Source organism: Crocodylus siamensis, chromosome 5, assembly GCF_052110815.1.
Source record: "Crocodylus siamensis isolate JL-2025a chromosome 5, ASM5211081v1, whole genome shotgun sequence".
In the NCBI taxonomy this organism is placed as follows: domain Eukaryota; kingdom Metazoa; phylum Chordata; order Crocodylia; family Crocodylidae; genus Crocodylus; species Crocodylus siamensis.
The window spans coordinates 48874273-48891738 of NC_143399.1; the positions used below are offsets into that span (position 1 = coordinate 48874273).

At 47.0% G+C, this 17466-nt stretch overlaps 1 protein-coding gene across 2 annotated transcripts in view; it reads left to right on the forward strand.

The window, feature by feature from the left end:
• The window catches only part of BRINP2 (BMP/retinoic acid inducible neural specific 2), a 62774-nt gene extending 57945 nt beyond the window's left edge, over positions 1-4829 (forward strand). Inside the window, exon 8 of one of the 2 annotated variants that reach the window (XM_090048847.1) lies at positions 665-4829. In XM_090048847.1, coding sequence (XP_089904973.1) covers positions 665-1781 — 1117 coding nt within the window. In that variant the 3' untranslated portion in view covers positions 1782-4829. The remainder of the gene's footprint in view (positions 1-664) is intronic. The other variant, XM_090048846.1, reaches the window with a different exon arrangement.
• The last annotated feature ends 12637 nt before the right edge of the window (positions 4830-17466 follow it).

Consider the following 17466-nt stretch of genomic DNA (forward strand, 5'->3'; position numbering starts at 1 on the left):
AGCAAACAATTGAAGCATATTTTAGTGCACCGGACTTGGAAATATTTCAAGTCCCGTTATGAATTGAGGGATATGCATGCAGACCCTGTAGTGTTCCCTGGATGCAGTGCTTCAGAGTTGCTGCTCTCCACCCAGGGGACATCACAGGAGGTTGTGGGGACCTGCTCTCCCTGAGCACCACTACCTGCCAGAACTAGGATGCTGGACCCATGTCCCCACTGGAACTGGAGAGGTACCCAGAGAATGGGGGCTGGAAAGCCATTGCCACTTCCAGCCCAAGGGGTGGGGGATGGGAACAGGGGGAGGTAGCAGTCTGGAGAGGGGCTTACCTACCTCCCACTTCAGCTGCACCTTCTGCTCCATCTTGGAGGGTATACCCAGCTCTGGCCAGCAGAATGCCCACAGTCTGCACCACTCTCCTTCCTCCTCCCTCTGTGTGTGAATGTGGAGAGGGAGATAAAAACATGTGGGATTCTGGAGAACCCAGAGGTCTCCTGACACACTCTCTACAGTGTACACATGTACAGAGCACTGAAGTACTTCATTGCTTTTGAAGCATTTCAAAGGGTGTGCATGTGCGTACATCTGGACCTTTGAAACACTTCGGTTGTTAATTCTGTCCACACCCTAAAAAGCCTTTTCTTTCTTGCCTCCTGTTCCTTAGGTCTTTACCCTACTGGTGGAACCGCATTCAGTCACTCCTGTACTGCAGCGAGACCATCGTGCCTGGGACTTTCCTGGAAGAAAGCCACAGTTGCACCTGCCCTTATGACCAAGTGTCCTGCCAGGGGCCCATACCATGTGCCTTGGGTGAAGGGTCAGCTTGTGCCACCTGTGCTGATGATAACAGCACACGCTGCGGGGCCTGCAACCTAGGTTATGTGCTCAACCAGGGTTTCTGCCGGCCAGAGGTGGCAGAGTCCCTAGAGCACTATTTAGGGCTTGAGACTGACCTGCAGGACTTGGAGCTCAAGTATCTGCTCCAAAAACGGGACAGCCGCATTGAGGTGCACTCCATATTCATCAGCAATGATATGCGCCTGGGGAGCTGGTTCGATCCCTCCTGGAGGAAGCGCATGCTCCTGACCTTGAAAAGCAACAAGTACAAGCCAGGGCTGGTGCACATCATGCTGGCCCTCTCCCTCCAGATATGCCTCACCAAGAACAGCACCCTGGAGCCAGTCATGGCTATCTATGTCAACCCATTTGGGGGCAGCCACTCGGAGAGCTGGTTTATGCCCGTTAATGAGAGTGGCTTCACAGACTGGGAAAGGACTAATGTTGATGCCTCCGCCCAGTGCCAAAATTGGACACTCACCTTAGGAAACAGGTGGAAGACCTTCTTTGAGACAGTCCACGTCTATCTGAGGAGCCGCATCAAGTCTCTGGATGACAGTTCCAATGAGACTATCTATTATGAGCCCCTAGAGATGCTGGATCCCTCTAAGAATCTGGGCTACATGAAGATCAACAGCTTTCAAGTCTTTGGTTTCAGCCTGCCCTTTGATCCAGATGCCATCCGGGACCTGATCCTTCAGTTAGATTACCCATACACACAAGGCTCCCAGGACTCAGCCCTGTTACAGCTCATAGAAATCAGGGACCGGGTGAATCGGCTTTCACCACCTGGCAAAACCCGGCTTGACCTTTTCTCTTGCTTACTCCGACACCGGCTCAAACTGGCCAACAATGAGGTGGCAAGGATCCAGTCCTCCCTGAGAGCCTTCAATGCCAAACTGCCAAACCCAGTGGAGTATGAGACAGGCAAACTGTGCAGTTAGCCTTGAGGACTGCATGACACCTCTGGAGAAGAAGTATGAGGAAAAGGAAGGAGGGCTGGGGAGCTGAGACTTCAAAAGGCCTTATCTCAGTGCCAACAGCGTGCTTCCACAGGACACCAAGCGACCAGCCAGGGAGATGGCAGGGCCTGAGTGACGCAAGGAGCCAAACAGGCCTTCAGGAAGCAGCTGAGGAAGATGGGACAGGCCTATTCTGCTAGGAGATGCCTGCCTGGCAACTGCTGATAGGCCTCTTTTCCCTTCTGAGTTACAAGCTAATGTTGTGACCAGGCAGGAAAATCATTAGTACCTGACATGTGAAAAGGCCAAAGTGAAAGAAGAGGGATCAGTTGTGGGGAGAGAAAACTTCAAGAAGAAAAATCTCCTAGAAAGGAGACCTATCTGCTGGTGCCCTGCCAGCACTCCAGGCAAAAACAGAGGGGAGCAGGAAGAAGAACAAAACCACAGACATGCAGGAGGCCAAATTTGCTCGAAGGGCTTCACATGTACCATCCCTGGGGCAGAAGCCAGCTGTGGTCTCCCTCAGTGCAGTCACTTTTGTATTCTTTTAAACAGATGTTTCTACCAACACCATTACCACTGCATTCTGTGTTACCTTTCTAAGTCTTTGTATTCTCTTGCCTTTCCCATCCTCCCATATGCACGCCCACCCCTGCGTGTTCTCCTGATACCATTCCCCGGATGGCTGGGAGAACCTGGCTGATCCCAGCTGGTGATCCCTGGGGCAGGCAGACCTGCTTGAACTCCACTATTATCCTCGTGTAAGGGGTGAGCTCGTCACCCTCCTTTGTTACTCAATGCCATGAAACTGCACCTTGTTACTTTAAGTGGAGATGGAAATGGCTCTGCTATTGACACAGGTAGTGACTTGGCTTCAGCCATGCAGGCAGCTGTTTTGGCATTCGGAGGTGGAGCTCTCTGGGTAGTTTTCCTTTACAATTTTTTATTTATGCATTTATTTAATAAGTTGTTGGGTTTTTTTAAACTGTATTTATTTATCTGAGGGATTCCTTTATTGACATTTGCTCCAGCTGAGTTACATCTTAGTCAAATGTATTGGTTTAATATATTTTTTAAGAAAATGCCTTTTTGAGCAAAACAAAAAAAGAAAAAACGATGTAATCTTTGGGTATGGCTTTTTAATTGATACTGTGTGTGTGCGTGCGTGCGTGCGTGCGTGCATGTGTGTGTGTGTGTGTGTGTGTGTGACACAAGAGAGGCACAGAATAAGCTTCAATAAATGCATGTGGGCCAGGCTGGGTTTATATGGACAGGAAAATGCAGTATGAATGGATGAAAGGCATAATTACATGCATATAGGCATAGAGAAGGAGATGGGGTGTGTACATGTAGATATCCATTGGTAAATATGCATGAATAGAGAGTCATGGTAGTGGATTTGCATAGAGAGATGTGGATGTGTGTGCAGGACAAGTAGATGTGTAGATGTGCGATCTGATGGGATTGAGAGAGAAGGTGAGAGGGATGGTTGGGGCTGGTGATATGGACATAGGAGCATGGGTTTCTGCATACATATGTATATACTGTATTTTCTCACATACAACACATGTACCTTTTCCCCAAAACTCAGCCCCCCAAATTGGAATGCATGTATTAAGGAGGCAGCCGAGGGAGTCAGTTGACCTAACAGCTCATTGTTCTTCACTGCCCAGATGTTAATAGTCATCTGTTTGTTTTAATGGTCCTGATGTTCAATAATCAAGCTAATATTTCTTTGGGTAATTTTACTGTCTGCTATCTGCCTCTGGTGTCTCCCCTTCTATTTCATAACCCTGGAGAATCTTTAGATCTTTTTAAAATCATGCCTATTCATGGAGACCAGTCTTCACCAGCAGCTAGGCTTTTAGTTAAGCAGAAAAGGGAGGGCAAGTCAGCTAAAGATTAGGCTGCAGTCTATGCAGCCATAAATCTGGGAAAAAAATGTCTTCTTTCTGTTTCAAAAACAAGGTGCACAGTATATTTCAGGCATGTTGTACACAAAAAATATGGTAACTGTATTTCCTAACTGCTCTTTGAACTGCCTGCCAGGATTCTTCCTGACCATGCACGCTTTTCTTTTTCCTTCATCCTATTTTGTTTTCCTCTTCATTCACTTTTTCCTTTCCCATTTTGCATTCAAGTTTGCTCTTGGTTCTAGTCACCTTCCCCACCCCATTTGCTTGATGGTTACGGTACTGTTCAAGATAGAGGTGGGTGGTATCTATTCATGGCTCAGTGAGGCTACAAAAGCAAAATGCGGTTTACCACTTGACTCTTAAACCATGACAGAAAGCTTGCATAGCAATGTAGATCCAGACTCAATTTTCCCACCTCCAGTGCTCCTGTTGTTAATACAATATACAGCTTCTACTGGCTTCTGAGTTGGGAAATAGTAGGAGGCAAGAGAGTACTATATTCATGTTCAAAGAAGGGTATTTCACATGTGAATACATGGAAGGTTACCTGTCTATGAGCTATACCTTTTCTGTGAGAAACCCCTTTTTGTGGCCCACCCCCAGTGACAAGGTTTCTCTCTGATCTGTGCAGGCTACACTAAGCTTATGCCTATTTTTTCCCCATTGAGTGACAACTGCAGACAAATCCCAGGGGGTGTGTTTTAGGTCTGAATATCTGATTCTCAGTGGCTCAGCCCAAAAGTCTTGCCAGAATGATTCCCTTAGAGAATCCATTTGGGATAGCCAAAATCCCAGTCCAGGATTTACAGTTCCAGGTGGAAAGCTCTAGTTCAAGAAGCCTGCATTGGAGTCAAGCAGGCCAAAGACTCCTTAGGCTCTGCCCTTTAGCTTGGAATAAGTCATTAGCTAACACTATATATGATTGTCCCTAATATTTGTCCTTGGAAACCAACCATCTGGGTTTTTCACTAGACTTATCTATTAGGGTCAATGGATGTATTGCTCCAACCCTGCATGGGGGCCTTGGACTAGGCCATCCAAATTGCACCCAGCCCAAAACAAATAAGTCTATGGCCAGGATAGCCAACAAAGGGTATTGCCATGGATGGCAGGGCTCACTGCCTTTTTAGCTTCACTTCTCCTCCCAACCATATTGGAGGCTCCATATCCATCCTTAATTCTCATGATGTTGACCTTGATGGATGCATATATGAGACTGTATCTAGTAATCATCCTTGGAGAAGGAGCATTTTCCTAACTCTAGTGGATTGTGCACTGGACTGGGACTCAGGTGATCTTTGTTTGGTTCCTGCTCTGCTCTACAGGATAATGTTGGTCAAGTAACTTCCCTGCCCTATGCCTCAGTTTGCCCATCTGCAGGATGGGGACAATGCTACCAACCTCCTTCATAAACTGCTCTGTAAGAGCCAAGTAGTAAAATGTAACATTAGTTCAGCTGGAGTAAGAACACTTTATGCAATACTTCCCATTTCCAAGACCAATGACAACCAATAAGTATTTGCTGTTTCCCACAACACCTTAGGATCCAGGAAAGCAGCTTTATCCTCATTTTAAAAATGGGGAAACAGCGTCACAGAGAGATCAAAGCAAATCCCAAGGCCACAGAGGAGGTCAATGTCAGAGGCAGGATTAAAATGCTGGAGTGTTCTCCTAGCCTCACAATCTTTCTACAGGTAAAGGCACCAGGGCAGAACTTACCTATGCTATCCAGATCTTTTGGTTCTGCAGAGATAAGCAGAGATTCTTGTGAAACATGGATCTCAGGAAATCCAGATCAGGCCAAAACCAGGAAATTCTGGGGCACATAACAGGGGAAAAAACTAAGAAAAATTAAACCATCCCTGAACGAAGAACTGTTTTGGTCCAAAGCCAAAGCTCTGTTACAGACAGTCAAGGGCAGTCAGGGGGAGCAACTGATCTTCCACTTCACAGTCCAGATTTGGTTTGGAACAGTATATATATACTTGGCAGGCTCAGAAAATGGGCGGACAAAAACCTGATGGCTTTCAACACTGAAAAATGCAGGGTACTCCACCTTGGGAAGAAAAACCCGCAGCATGCTTATAGGCTCGGCAGAGCTATGCTTGCTAGCATCACGGCCGAAAGGGACTTGGGGGTCATGACTGACCGCAATATGAATATGAGCCACCAATGTGATGTTGCAGCTGGTAAAGCGAGCAAAACTCTGGCTTGCATAGATGTTTCTCAGGCAAATCCCAGGATGTCATCCTCCCGATGTACTCAGCCTTGGTGAGGCTGCAGCTGGAGTATTGCATCCAATTTTGGGCTCCACAATTTAAAAAGGATGTGGAGAAGCTTGAGAGAGTCCAGGGGAGAGCCACACACATGATCAGAGGGCAAGAGAACAGGCCTTATGATGAGAGGCTGCAAGCCATGGGACTCTTCATCCTGAAAAAGCACAGGCTCAGAGGGGACCTTATATGTGTACAAGGGTTGTACATCAGGACCTGGGGGAACGCCTGTTCACCAGAGCACCCCAAGGGATGGCAAAGTCAAATGGTCACAAACTCCTCCAAGACTGTTTCAGGCTGGACATAAGGAAGAACTTCTTTACTGTCCAAGCCTGGAACAGACTGCCACCAGAGGTGGTTCAAGCACCTACTCTGGACTCCTTTAAGAGACATTTGGATGTTTATCTTGCTGGGATCCTTTGACCCCAGCTGACTTCCTGCTCCTGGGGCAGGGGGCTGGACTCGATGATCTTCCGAGGTCCCTTCCAGCCCTAATGTCTATGAAATCTATGAAATATATATATGAAAATGTGTCCCTCTAATGGACAGCTTATCAGCTGTGGAACAACATGGAGCAAAACTGCAAAGCTCTGCTCTGCCTTGCTTCTACATGCCTTGGTCATGGCGGACCATCTATAGATGTTCATTCACCATGCCCATTCTGTGTTTGACTGCTCCGCTGAAACTATTAACAAGGAGGCCATTTAGGACCCAGCATGGATTTTTCTTTCCTGACAGAAACACAAACCTCTTCTGGGAGCTGTGGGTGGCTAAGGCCACCACTGGGCCTTCAACATTTATGCTAACTCTAAGGAGAGTCATTATCCCATAAATGAATGAGCCCTGTCTGACTCCTGCTAAGCTCTCCGTCTCACTGATATCATAGAATCATAGATTAGAAGGACCGGAAGGGACCTTCAAGATCACTGAGGCTGGTCCCCTGCCATGGGCACAAGGTGACTGGGCTCAAACAAGCTCAACAAGGTGCTTGTCCAGCCTCCTCTTGAATACCTCCAGGGACGGCGACTGCACCTACACCAACGAGTTCCACGGGCTACTTATGTGCAGAGCGTAATATTATTTTTTGATTGTTATGGCTTTTGGATCTGCCACCGCTCAATTTCATTGTAAAGTGACATGAATAGAAACCCAATTCACCTTCCCGAGGTTATTCATTATTTTCTGTATTTTTTATCATGCCTTCTCATACTTATCTGCTCTGAGGCCAACAGTTCCATTCTTTTTAGATCTCTGCTAGCATTTCTCTGTACCCCCAATAACTTATATTGCCAGCTTCAGAAACCTACTCATTCTCTATTTTGTGAGATGCTGGGAACAGAACTGCACAGAGCATCCCAGGGGAAGCTGCACGACTGATTCACACATTATAATATTTCCTCTGTTATGTTCCATACTATTTCTTATGCATCCTATCCCTAACCAGCCATCAGACGATACTAGTGTTAAGTCACTAAATTTGACCTTGTAACACAGAAATGAAGGGCCTTCCTTCTACTACCAGTGCCCTGCACCATTCAGAGTCTTTGCATAACAACCCTTGGCAGCTGTATATTTTACATATAACCCAGGACAAGTCTGGAAACACACTAGGAATGATGAATTCAATCTGGAGTTCAGCTACAGTTGCCCTGGGGCAAACTGTTAACCAACTATCCCTGTGCTCAGAATTGTATGGTCTCATCTGGTGAAAGACGTGCTTGGCCAATGTGTCTCACCAGAAAGAGGGGCAGACTTTGGACTGGGCTATTCTGACTCCTTTTTCTGCTTCAGCTGAAGATGAAGTCTAGTGGCAGCTCTTTTGCTGGCATTTTTTCCAAGCCTTAGTATCCCTCTCTGCAGTGTCCTTGTTTCTATGCCAGCTACCCAATTGGAGCTCCAGTCTAGACCACTGCCGTATCCTGGTCTTGTTCAAGTTAGCAGAAAAGTGCCGGTTTTACACCAGCTTAGGATCTGGCCCATGAGATGCCCTCTTGCACTCAGTAAGGCTGATGGCTGACTTCAGCCAGATCAACATCAGACACATTATCTTACCTCCTCTGCACAGCATATTTAAGCTTGACTGCATAGGCCTCTGGTTTACGACTGGCCTTGGGGTTCAAATTCTTTCAGGAGCAGAAACGGAATAACACTTACTGAACTGTGGAGCTGCGTTACAGCCTAGACAATCAGCGAATTATCCCACCTAAGCACAATTGATGGACAGACCATGGGCACTCATAACCATAGCAGACTACCATTGATACAGTTAGACTTACAGAGCCAGTGACAAAACTCCTGTTGACTTCAATGAAGCTATAACTTTGCCTGTAGCAAAAACTAGAGTATTTAAAAGGGGAGTGTTAACAGAGAAAAGTGAAATCTGGCTGATTTGGTCTCTCTGTAATAGAGTCTCTCTACATATTTTCAGGACCTTTGAGGATAAGGCTTTCAGACAGGTTTCCTGACCCAATGAAATGATCCCCTGCCTAATTTGCAGGAGTTTGATTCTCCTTGCCATGTGCTAGACCCAACAGCCCTCTAAATTTATCCCAACCCCTAGAAGCGCTCTGAGTTTATCATATCGTCTATGGCTGAAAGTCCTTCTGTGCCAAAGTAGCCATAGCTATAATGCATATATGCATAGTCACTATCATGTGACTTCTTCTAGATGGGAATATGATAGTGAATTAATAGCAAGCAAAGGCTCAACACACTAGTTTAGAAAGTGAATTATAATACCACATCCACCTGAGACTGCAAGGACAACACAGGCTACTGCATTATAACTACTCTGGCAACTTTCATGACTACAGGGAACAAGAATTGTTGTTCCCTCTCTTCTCTGCAAGCAGCACCTCTCTATAAGGTCCACGGGGCTGTAACTTCATAGAACCAACTTTGAGGGGAACATGCTAGCCACTGAATTGCCAGCACCGGTTGGAATTTGGTTGGATGACTCCCATCCAAGTCCAGCCCAGGCCTGACTCCTGCTAGTATGTGGGGCATCAGAGCACTTAGGTCATTATTAACATTATTATTAATAGGATCTTTTTGCTCATCTATGAGAAAAAGCTGTTGTCCAGGGAAGCTAAAATGTTCCTTAGGAAAGGATGTTCAAAGTCACCCTATATCTGCAGTAGAAACCTACACTGTTTAATAGTGGAACTGATCTATTAACTTTCAGTGAGGCTCCACCCCCAGAAATGAATACTCTAAGCAAGCACATGCTTTCCATGCTGAGTCCAATCCTCACACCTGACCAGCTTCACCACAGCCTGATTCAGTCCCACCATTCAGACCACTACCTCCCATCACAGCCCCTAAAGGGCCACTGCTGCAGCCAGTGAACACCTGAGCACAGTGTGCACTAGTCATACTTTGCAGAGCTGGCTGTGCCCTCTCTATTAAGGGCTGCAGGGAGGTGAGCATGAGAGTCCCCACATGCCATCTGTGTACCCCACAGAAACTTGTGCAAGCCAGAGGAATCCTCCACTGTGTGATCCAGCCTCTCTGCCTCACTGGAGAGGTACAAAAGGGCCACTGGGTCTGACTCGGGGTGTTTTTCACAGGTCTTTGTAAGATACAGGTTCAACAACTCTCTAAATGGCCTTTTCAAGTCCCACAAAATCAGTGTGGAGTGGAGGTTTAGGAACAGGAAGGGCTTAGGAACATGAGGGGAGCTGGAGCCTGGATTAGATTGAACATAGGCTGGGGGCTGCAGAGTAAGACTGACCGGAAGATGACAGAAGCCCAATCTCTGTATGCCTTGTACCAAGCAGTGGTTCAAGCCATAGGACACACGGTAAGACCTCCAGTTAACATAATGAAAGAACTGCATGAGCAATATGGAGCCAATCCACTGCCATTCCTCCCTACCCCTACAACAGATCAAATCCAGACAAGGAAGACAGAAGCCCTCCACAGCTGGAATGTAGCCTGAAGGGATCACACCAGTTCTCTCCTGCTGCTTCAGTGCCTGCCTTTCAAAGCAGACAACCAGGCCACTTTAGAGAAGCAGACTAGACATTTTCAACACAGCTTTGTGTGTGGGGGTGCACTGGAAACTGAACACTGCCCTACTTTTGCTACCAATGCTTGTGTAATGCAGAACACTGAGGATTGGCAATTATGCTATTATCCTCTAACAGCTTCTAAAAGTCCCGGTAGGAGCTCCTGCTACCATGCTTCATATTCTAGCTTATCCTGTGGCTGCAGCATGCATATGCTGTCTACAGCAAGCACATCCTGGCAGCAGGGACTACATCTTAGTAGTGTATATGTCCCTGGTGTTTTAAGTACATCCCAGGAGAACCTGTCTGCTTTGCAATTAAGCATATCACTATGTCCAGATGGTTCTTGGTATATCTGGGGAAAATATTGCTTGCTTCTTGGTTGCTCAGTGGTCCTGGTATGGCCTGATGCTTCCAGCAGCAGGCAGCCTGTCTGGTACAGAGCGTGCCCCTCCATCTCTTTTGGATGCTCCCACCATGTTACTACACAGGCTAGATGAGATCCTTGTGAGATACTTGTCATGCTGCTTCACCGCCTATTTGAACACACTTGCCAAGTGGGCTAGACAGGCCAGACCAGGGCTGTCCCTAGCACCAGGGCATTCCACGAGAATAACAGTGGATCACAGTAGGGGAAACACAGCAGATCCCCAGCAAAAGGTTAACGCCTGTCAAACTGGATCGCTGCCAGAGTTCAGTAAATATGCACTAGATTATTGCCTGGAATGTAATTGCCCATCCAGCCAGACAGCTGACCCACATTTACTGAGCAAGTCATACACTTAAATAAATAAGAATCCCTGCTGCCAGAACTGAGGGTGTTTGTAAAGTCAGTTTGTGGATACATGGCCCTGACAGGCTAAACAGCATGAGAAGCCCCATTCTCCTAGGCCAGTAAGAATGCATCTCTTCAATTAATGGGAGAGTAAGCAATGGTCACACAGCTACAACCATCATCTATCAAGTAAGATGATTAAATCTACATCACTTATTTGGAAGCACTGACAGGACCTGGCCTAGAAAATTCCCAGGTCACTGGTGGAGTACCATGCTTCCTGGAAAATACTGGGTGACCTTAGATGTGTCACTCACAGAGTGAAATATCAGTCCTCTCTTTATCTTAATTTTCTCTCCACTGTGACCACTCCAGTCCTTTGCGCCCTTCTTACAGCCCCTCTTCTTCCCTGTCCTTTCCCCTCATTTGCTTTTATTACGGAAATGCCAGTCAAACAATTGAGACTGCACTGAGTCTTCCAGGTTCCTCCCTGAACTGTCAGGGGAAAAAGACCCACATCAGTACACAGTAGCTCTTAACACTCTCTTAGCTTTCTGGACCACCAACCTCCAGCTGATCAGAATAATTGAGTGGTACCAGCACATATCCTTCAGCAGCCTCTGATTCAGCTGCTGATCTCATTCTGTTTATAGTTATAGACAGAAAAGGGATTGCATAAAAGTGACACACTCTTATTCCATATGTCTGCTTCCTCTCTGTCTGTAAGTCAGAACCATAGGCTTAGACCACGGTTTTCAGAGGATAGCAGTCAGCATGGTGCCATCAACCAGAGTGGAATGATGTCTCTTTACATCAGTTGCATGTCTATGATATAGATACAGACACCATCCCAGTTAGTGTTAGAGTGCTTCCCAGTCCTCAGTGCATGCCCGTTATCAGCTGAGTTTCTGGCCATGACTACTGCAACAGCATCTGGAGTTCCCAACTGAACGGGCCTCATTGTAGCAGGTGTATTGCTATACAAAGTAAGACGCTGTCTCTGCTTTCTTATATTAAAAAACAGATAAAGACAAAGAGAATATTATCATGTACAGCAGAGTGATTAGGTGGCCTGCCCAAGGTCTATGGTAAAGCCAGGGATTGACCCGAGACCTCTCAAATCCCCAGTTCAGTGTAGAAAATACTGAGGACCTTCCCTCCTGAAATCTGAGCACCTGTAGAAATGCCTTAATTTCACCATTAAAAAATACCCAGAGGCACCCAAGAATCATTAGTAATGCTTTAAAACCTTGCCTTTATTTCTTAAACTACATCTGTAGGAATGTTTTCATTATTAATACTTTGTCTGCACTGTTTCTCCTACAGCTGTAATCTGGTGCTTAAGTGTAGTGTACTGTTTGTCAAAGAAGTGATTTTCATGAGGTCACTTCCCTGAGCACAGTTAGTGGATCGCAGTAATGCAAGAGACCACCTACCTCAATCTAAGAATGAAGGGGGAAAAGTGATATGCCAGGATGCTGCATTAGTGTAGAAACACTGTGACCACAAAAAAATATATACTGCATCTTAGGTCTGTACAAATTGGCAGAAGCAGGATTGTGTACACTCTTCTAAAGTTGCTGTTTCCTGAATTATTAGTGCTTATCTGGGCATCAGACATTCTTTTAACACAGTTCCTTGGCACAGAATTGTCTTGGCTTTTTCTTTTAAGTAAAAAAGAAAATCAGGAGCAACAATCTATAGAGCTTTGAAGCTCTGCTGGCAGTCAATGTAATTGCAAACACAACATGTCAATTCTGTGATCACAAACTATTTGGCTACAAGCCTCCGGAAGCCATGATCAGAATTGCCACAACCTCACTGGCTGCTACCAAGGCCTCCTGATTGCTCAGGAAATCCCCTCCTGAATGATAAAGGAAGAACCACCAGTCAGCAGAAGTCAGGGCTTAGACATCGCCTGAATTAAAGGAGAACTTTGCCATGCATCCTTGGCTGAGAGGAGACACAGCTATCCTCCCAGTCTTCAGACATGCAAAAGCTGTCAAAAGGTGAAGTCAGTTAAGGAGATATTCAGAGCCAATTAAGGAGATGTCCTCTAGGGCTGTGCAAAATTTCAATGCATGTTTTGTTTCAAAGCTGGTTCCACGTGTTTCGAGCTCAAAACAGTGAAATTGAAACAAAACAGTGCTGTTTTACACAGCCCTGGCCTCACCCTTTGTCTTTCCCTGGCAAAGGGTGAGACCAATGTTCAGCACCATCAAGCCATCCCACCTATACTCAAAAAGACATGAACCTCCTCATGCACAGATGAGGACTCCCATAAAGCACCTCCTCAATACATACTTCCCAACTTTTTGGGTGCTACTGCTCCTCCAGCTTCTTGCCAATTGCTTCAAAGACCATCCAGCCATATGGCCTAACTGTTACTGCTGCCCTGGGGGACCCCATCAAGAAGCTCTGGGGATAAAGGCCCATTCAACCCAGCTACTAGCCCAGAGCAGGTGGACCCACAGCAGCCAGTCTTGAACACATGACCTCTACTACACCAAAGGAGCAGGCAGCCAAGTTTCTCTCCTGCTGAGCCATAGCAGCTGCTGACTCTGCAGGGTATTCTGGCACCTGGTCCTGCTGATGCACAAGGGACTCCATATCTATCACTTGACAGGCCTGTGGTGACAAATGCCACATGCCACTCAAGGCTGGCTCTGCTGGCAAGAGCATGTTATAAATGTGTCAGAACAAACTGCCTAAAGCTGTGTTTGACCCAGTGAAGTCCCTGTCCTTTGGCACCAGAGCCAGCTATTCACAGAGGCCCTTGAGACTTGGCCATCAAGACTTGCAATTCAGGAGACTATTCATCTGTTTAGCACAGCCCTGGCTCAGTGCATTTTAGCTTGCTATGCTAGTTAAGCTGCTCACAGCATCCGCAGCTGCTACCGGCTGATATGACACGTCACTTGACAACGGTCAGAGCTCCTACCACTGCTGACTGGAATATCAGAGAGAAAGTTATTTTTAACGGCACTTGGGGGCTAACCTTGGTCTGTTCTGGCATCACAGAACTAAGCTTTTACTTCTGTTAGCGACATACAGAGATCTTTACCAGGCACTCCACTCGCCTCTCTTATATTTTAATAACCTGGCTATGTGCAACATTGCCCTCTACTGCCTGGCATAAGAACTACTCAGCTGGGTGTCTCGGCTCTATGCTGCTAGTACCCAATAAAGAATTTCCTTTGCTTCTGACTAGAAGGGGGTTTGGGGAGCAAAGGTTTCCAAGTTCTAACCCCAAGTCATTCTGAATGAATGAAATGAGCAACATCAAGTTAGCTACAATGCCTAAGCCAGCTGTTCGTGACCTATTTGTAAAATGGGACCTAAAAAAGCAAGTTCATTAAAACAGGGTCCCAAGGTATGTATACATCTCAGAAAATCTGCAAGGGTGCAGGCTTCTTAGCCATAGTTTTTAGACTGTCTTCTGTACAGAAGAATGAACGAGACTTTCCACCATTGCTGCCCTTCCCAACCTTCCTCCTACATTGGCCATGATGAAGGGCCAGAGTCATACAGGGATCCTGGTTGGAAAAGGTTAGAGACAAACTCGTTTAAGCAAGAATGATTCTTTTCCTGAAATGCTGACTGAGATTCGAAGGGACTCAGTTAATTCCCCTCCACCCTGTTACTTTTCATGTTTGTGACTTTCTAAAAGATGGAGCTCCATCAGAAAAAACAAGCTGCAAAAGACCAGGAGAAAGGGCCTTCTCATGATACTGGTCAATGAACCTAAAGCAAGGCAGACCTATGCTCCTGTGATTTTCATCCCAGTTCCACAAACCAAAATTTTGTAACCATCTGGGCATTTATCCCAACCGCATGTTTGAACCTTTGGAAGTTCACCTACTCCTATGGTCACAAAAGTAGCTTCTTGGCCTTCACTTAGACTGCAGCTAAGAGTCTCAGGATTTAAAGAAACAAGCAGCAGCCCAATGAACCCTGCTGTTCATAGCCTGAATAGAGACAATAGAAAAAGGGCAGACCTGTCTCTGTAGCTGCATCTCTCGGGTGTTTCTCCATTCTCCTGACCTTTGTATAGTTTCAAAGTGATTTTTTTAAATGAATTGGCTGATTCAAGGACTCAGGGATCATATTTTATACATCTGACTAACTCCCTACCTGGTCCCTTTTTCTGGTTGTCTGCAGGGGCCAGGAAGGAATTTATAAATGCTACTGGCATCTGGGAGCACTTTTCACCTTCCTTTGAAACACTGGGCATTTCCCACTGCTAAAGCTCAAGGGGAAGAGGGGTGGGGGCTATCTGGCACTCACTGGTGTCTCTACAAGTACTTAGAAACCTTGTAGAGTCCTAGATAGGTGGTCTTGCTCTTCTACTCAGGGTCAAACAGCACCAGATTTAAGATCAGGATGGATTTTTTTCCCTAAATCAGAACCAGCAAGGTTTTTGGACCATTTTGCTTTCTTTCTAATGTGAGGCAGAGTCTTTCTAGGAGTCTTGGGGTATATAGGGATGATTTACTTTGCTAATAAGTGGCAGGATGCTGGCAGTGCCCTTGCTTTTACCTGTGACCCATGTTAGGGTGTTAGCAGCACTTCTGGTTTTGCATCCCATAGCTGTATGTGAAGCTTTGGAGTGGACTGTTTATAGGAATCTGTGAGTAAACAGTTGCCAAGAGATGGAACTCAATGACCCCAGAGGCCCTTGCCAAATCTATGTTCCTTAGAAAACCAATGAGGTTTTTGGAGAGGGGGGAAGCTATGGTGGACTAAGAATTACAAGTCCATGCCCTAGATGCAACTTAAATTTCCTTTCCCAGTGGCCCCTCCAGCCCCGCTCTCCATCACGCCCTTTCTACTAGTTGCAAACCTGTCTAGGAACACCAGCAACTGGAGTGCCTCGGAAAAAGGAGGACATTTTCCTGTCCTTGTTATACTAGTCACAATTTAGCATTATTCCCCCCTCTGCCAAAGCCATTGCTTAGATCAGGGCTGCCAGCTGGTGGCCCATGAGCGGAAAACAGCCTGTGAGGGGTTCAAGTGGAGCCTTCACGCTTCTGCTCAACCACTGTTCCCCACCATTGCTCCTGCTGCTGTGAAAGCAGCTGGAGTCTCAGGGCAGCCTGGGAGCCCAATAAGCTTGTCACCTGCACGGTGGCAAGGGAGCGGGGCACTCACACTGTTCTCCTGGCAGTGGGACAGGGGGGTGGGAGGAGAGGGAGGCTTGTCCACATGATGGCAGCACCAGGAGGGCTCACTAGGCCTGTGAGAAATGACTAGTATTCACTTTGGATTCGGATTCGGCCAATTCGGGGGATAGCGATTCAGTTTTGTGATTCAAATCACTGTCCTGAATTGATCTAGCCAAATCTGATTTGGAAATTCAGCTGCTGCCAAATCTCCGAATCACACTCCCACTCTCCTAGCCCCTGCCCCACCACCCCACCTCCACATGGCTGCCCTACCCTACCCAAGCTCCTGGCTCATTTTTTTTTTAAAGCCCCAAATCACCAGCTCCTGCCTGGTTGGGGAGTGATCCCTGCTGCCTGACACTGCATGGGGGCCTCTGTCTCAAGCCCCTAGAAGCCCTGAGGCTGCTGCAGCAGCTGGTGAGTGGGGGCTTTTCCTTTTTTTTTTTAAAGGACCGGGAACTGGGGTGGATGGGGCAGCCATGGGGGGCGGGGCTGGGAAAGCGGGGTCAGAGGGCTCATGGCAGCCCCCCACATGCTGTGGGCCAGTGGAGGACAGTTGGCATCAGCCGATGAGTAGGGGCTCTTTTCTTTTTTTTTAGAACTGGGGCAGGTGGGGCAGCCATGGGGAGCAGGCTGGGGGAGCAGGCGGGAGAGCAGGCAGGGGATGGGGCCTGCCCCCCTCCTCCATCCCCCCCTCCCCACTCCCTACTTACCAGCTCCAAGTCCAGGTCCAGCTCCCTGCTGCAGCAGGTGGGGACTGCCTGAATTGCTGAAGGTCTCCGAATCTTTTCCGAATCGACCTGGAGAGCTTCAAATCAATTCAGACCTTTTAACTGGTCCCCTAATTCAATTCAGAGATTCAGCCACCGAACTGGGCTGAATCTCCTCCAATTCGAATCAGCAGCCGAAGCTTTGCACAGCCCTAGGGGTCACGCTGACTACATGGCAGCGGTGGAGTAGAGTGGAGTGGGGACTCCGCTACATTGCCATGGCACTCTCTCAGCAGTAGTAAAGGGGAGGAGGGGTGCTCGTGTTGCTTGCATGGCAAGAGGACTCGCACATGGCAGCATGCAGCCCCCATGGCACACAGTCCATGTACCGTGCAGCCTGCGGCCCATGACTGGTGTGGTGTGTAGCTCCTAGCCGCTTTGAAATTGGACAGCCCTAGCTTAGAGGACACCAACTTTTTCTAGCATCAAGCTAGAAACTCAGCAGGACTGTGATAGTAACTATATCTGCTGGGCAGGCCCAATTCAGCTCAGGGCTGAGCCCTCTGGCTCTGATTCAGTGCATACTTAACTGGAAGCACACAGGTGGTTCCACTGACATCCTCTTGCTGTGCAGTATGATAAACCCTATGGGAGCAAACATGGAGGAAATCTTTATTCTATTCAGCAGCTGGCACTAGAAATATAGAGGTGCCATTTTACAACCCAAACTGTGTCATTTTCAGTATTTCAGATTTCCTGAGCCCTGGTACTCTAGTCCTGATAATCCTGAATGCTAAACGTGCCCATTAAGAGGATAA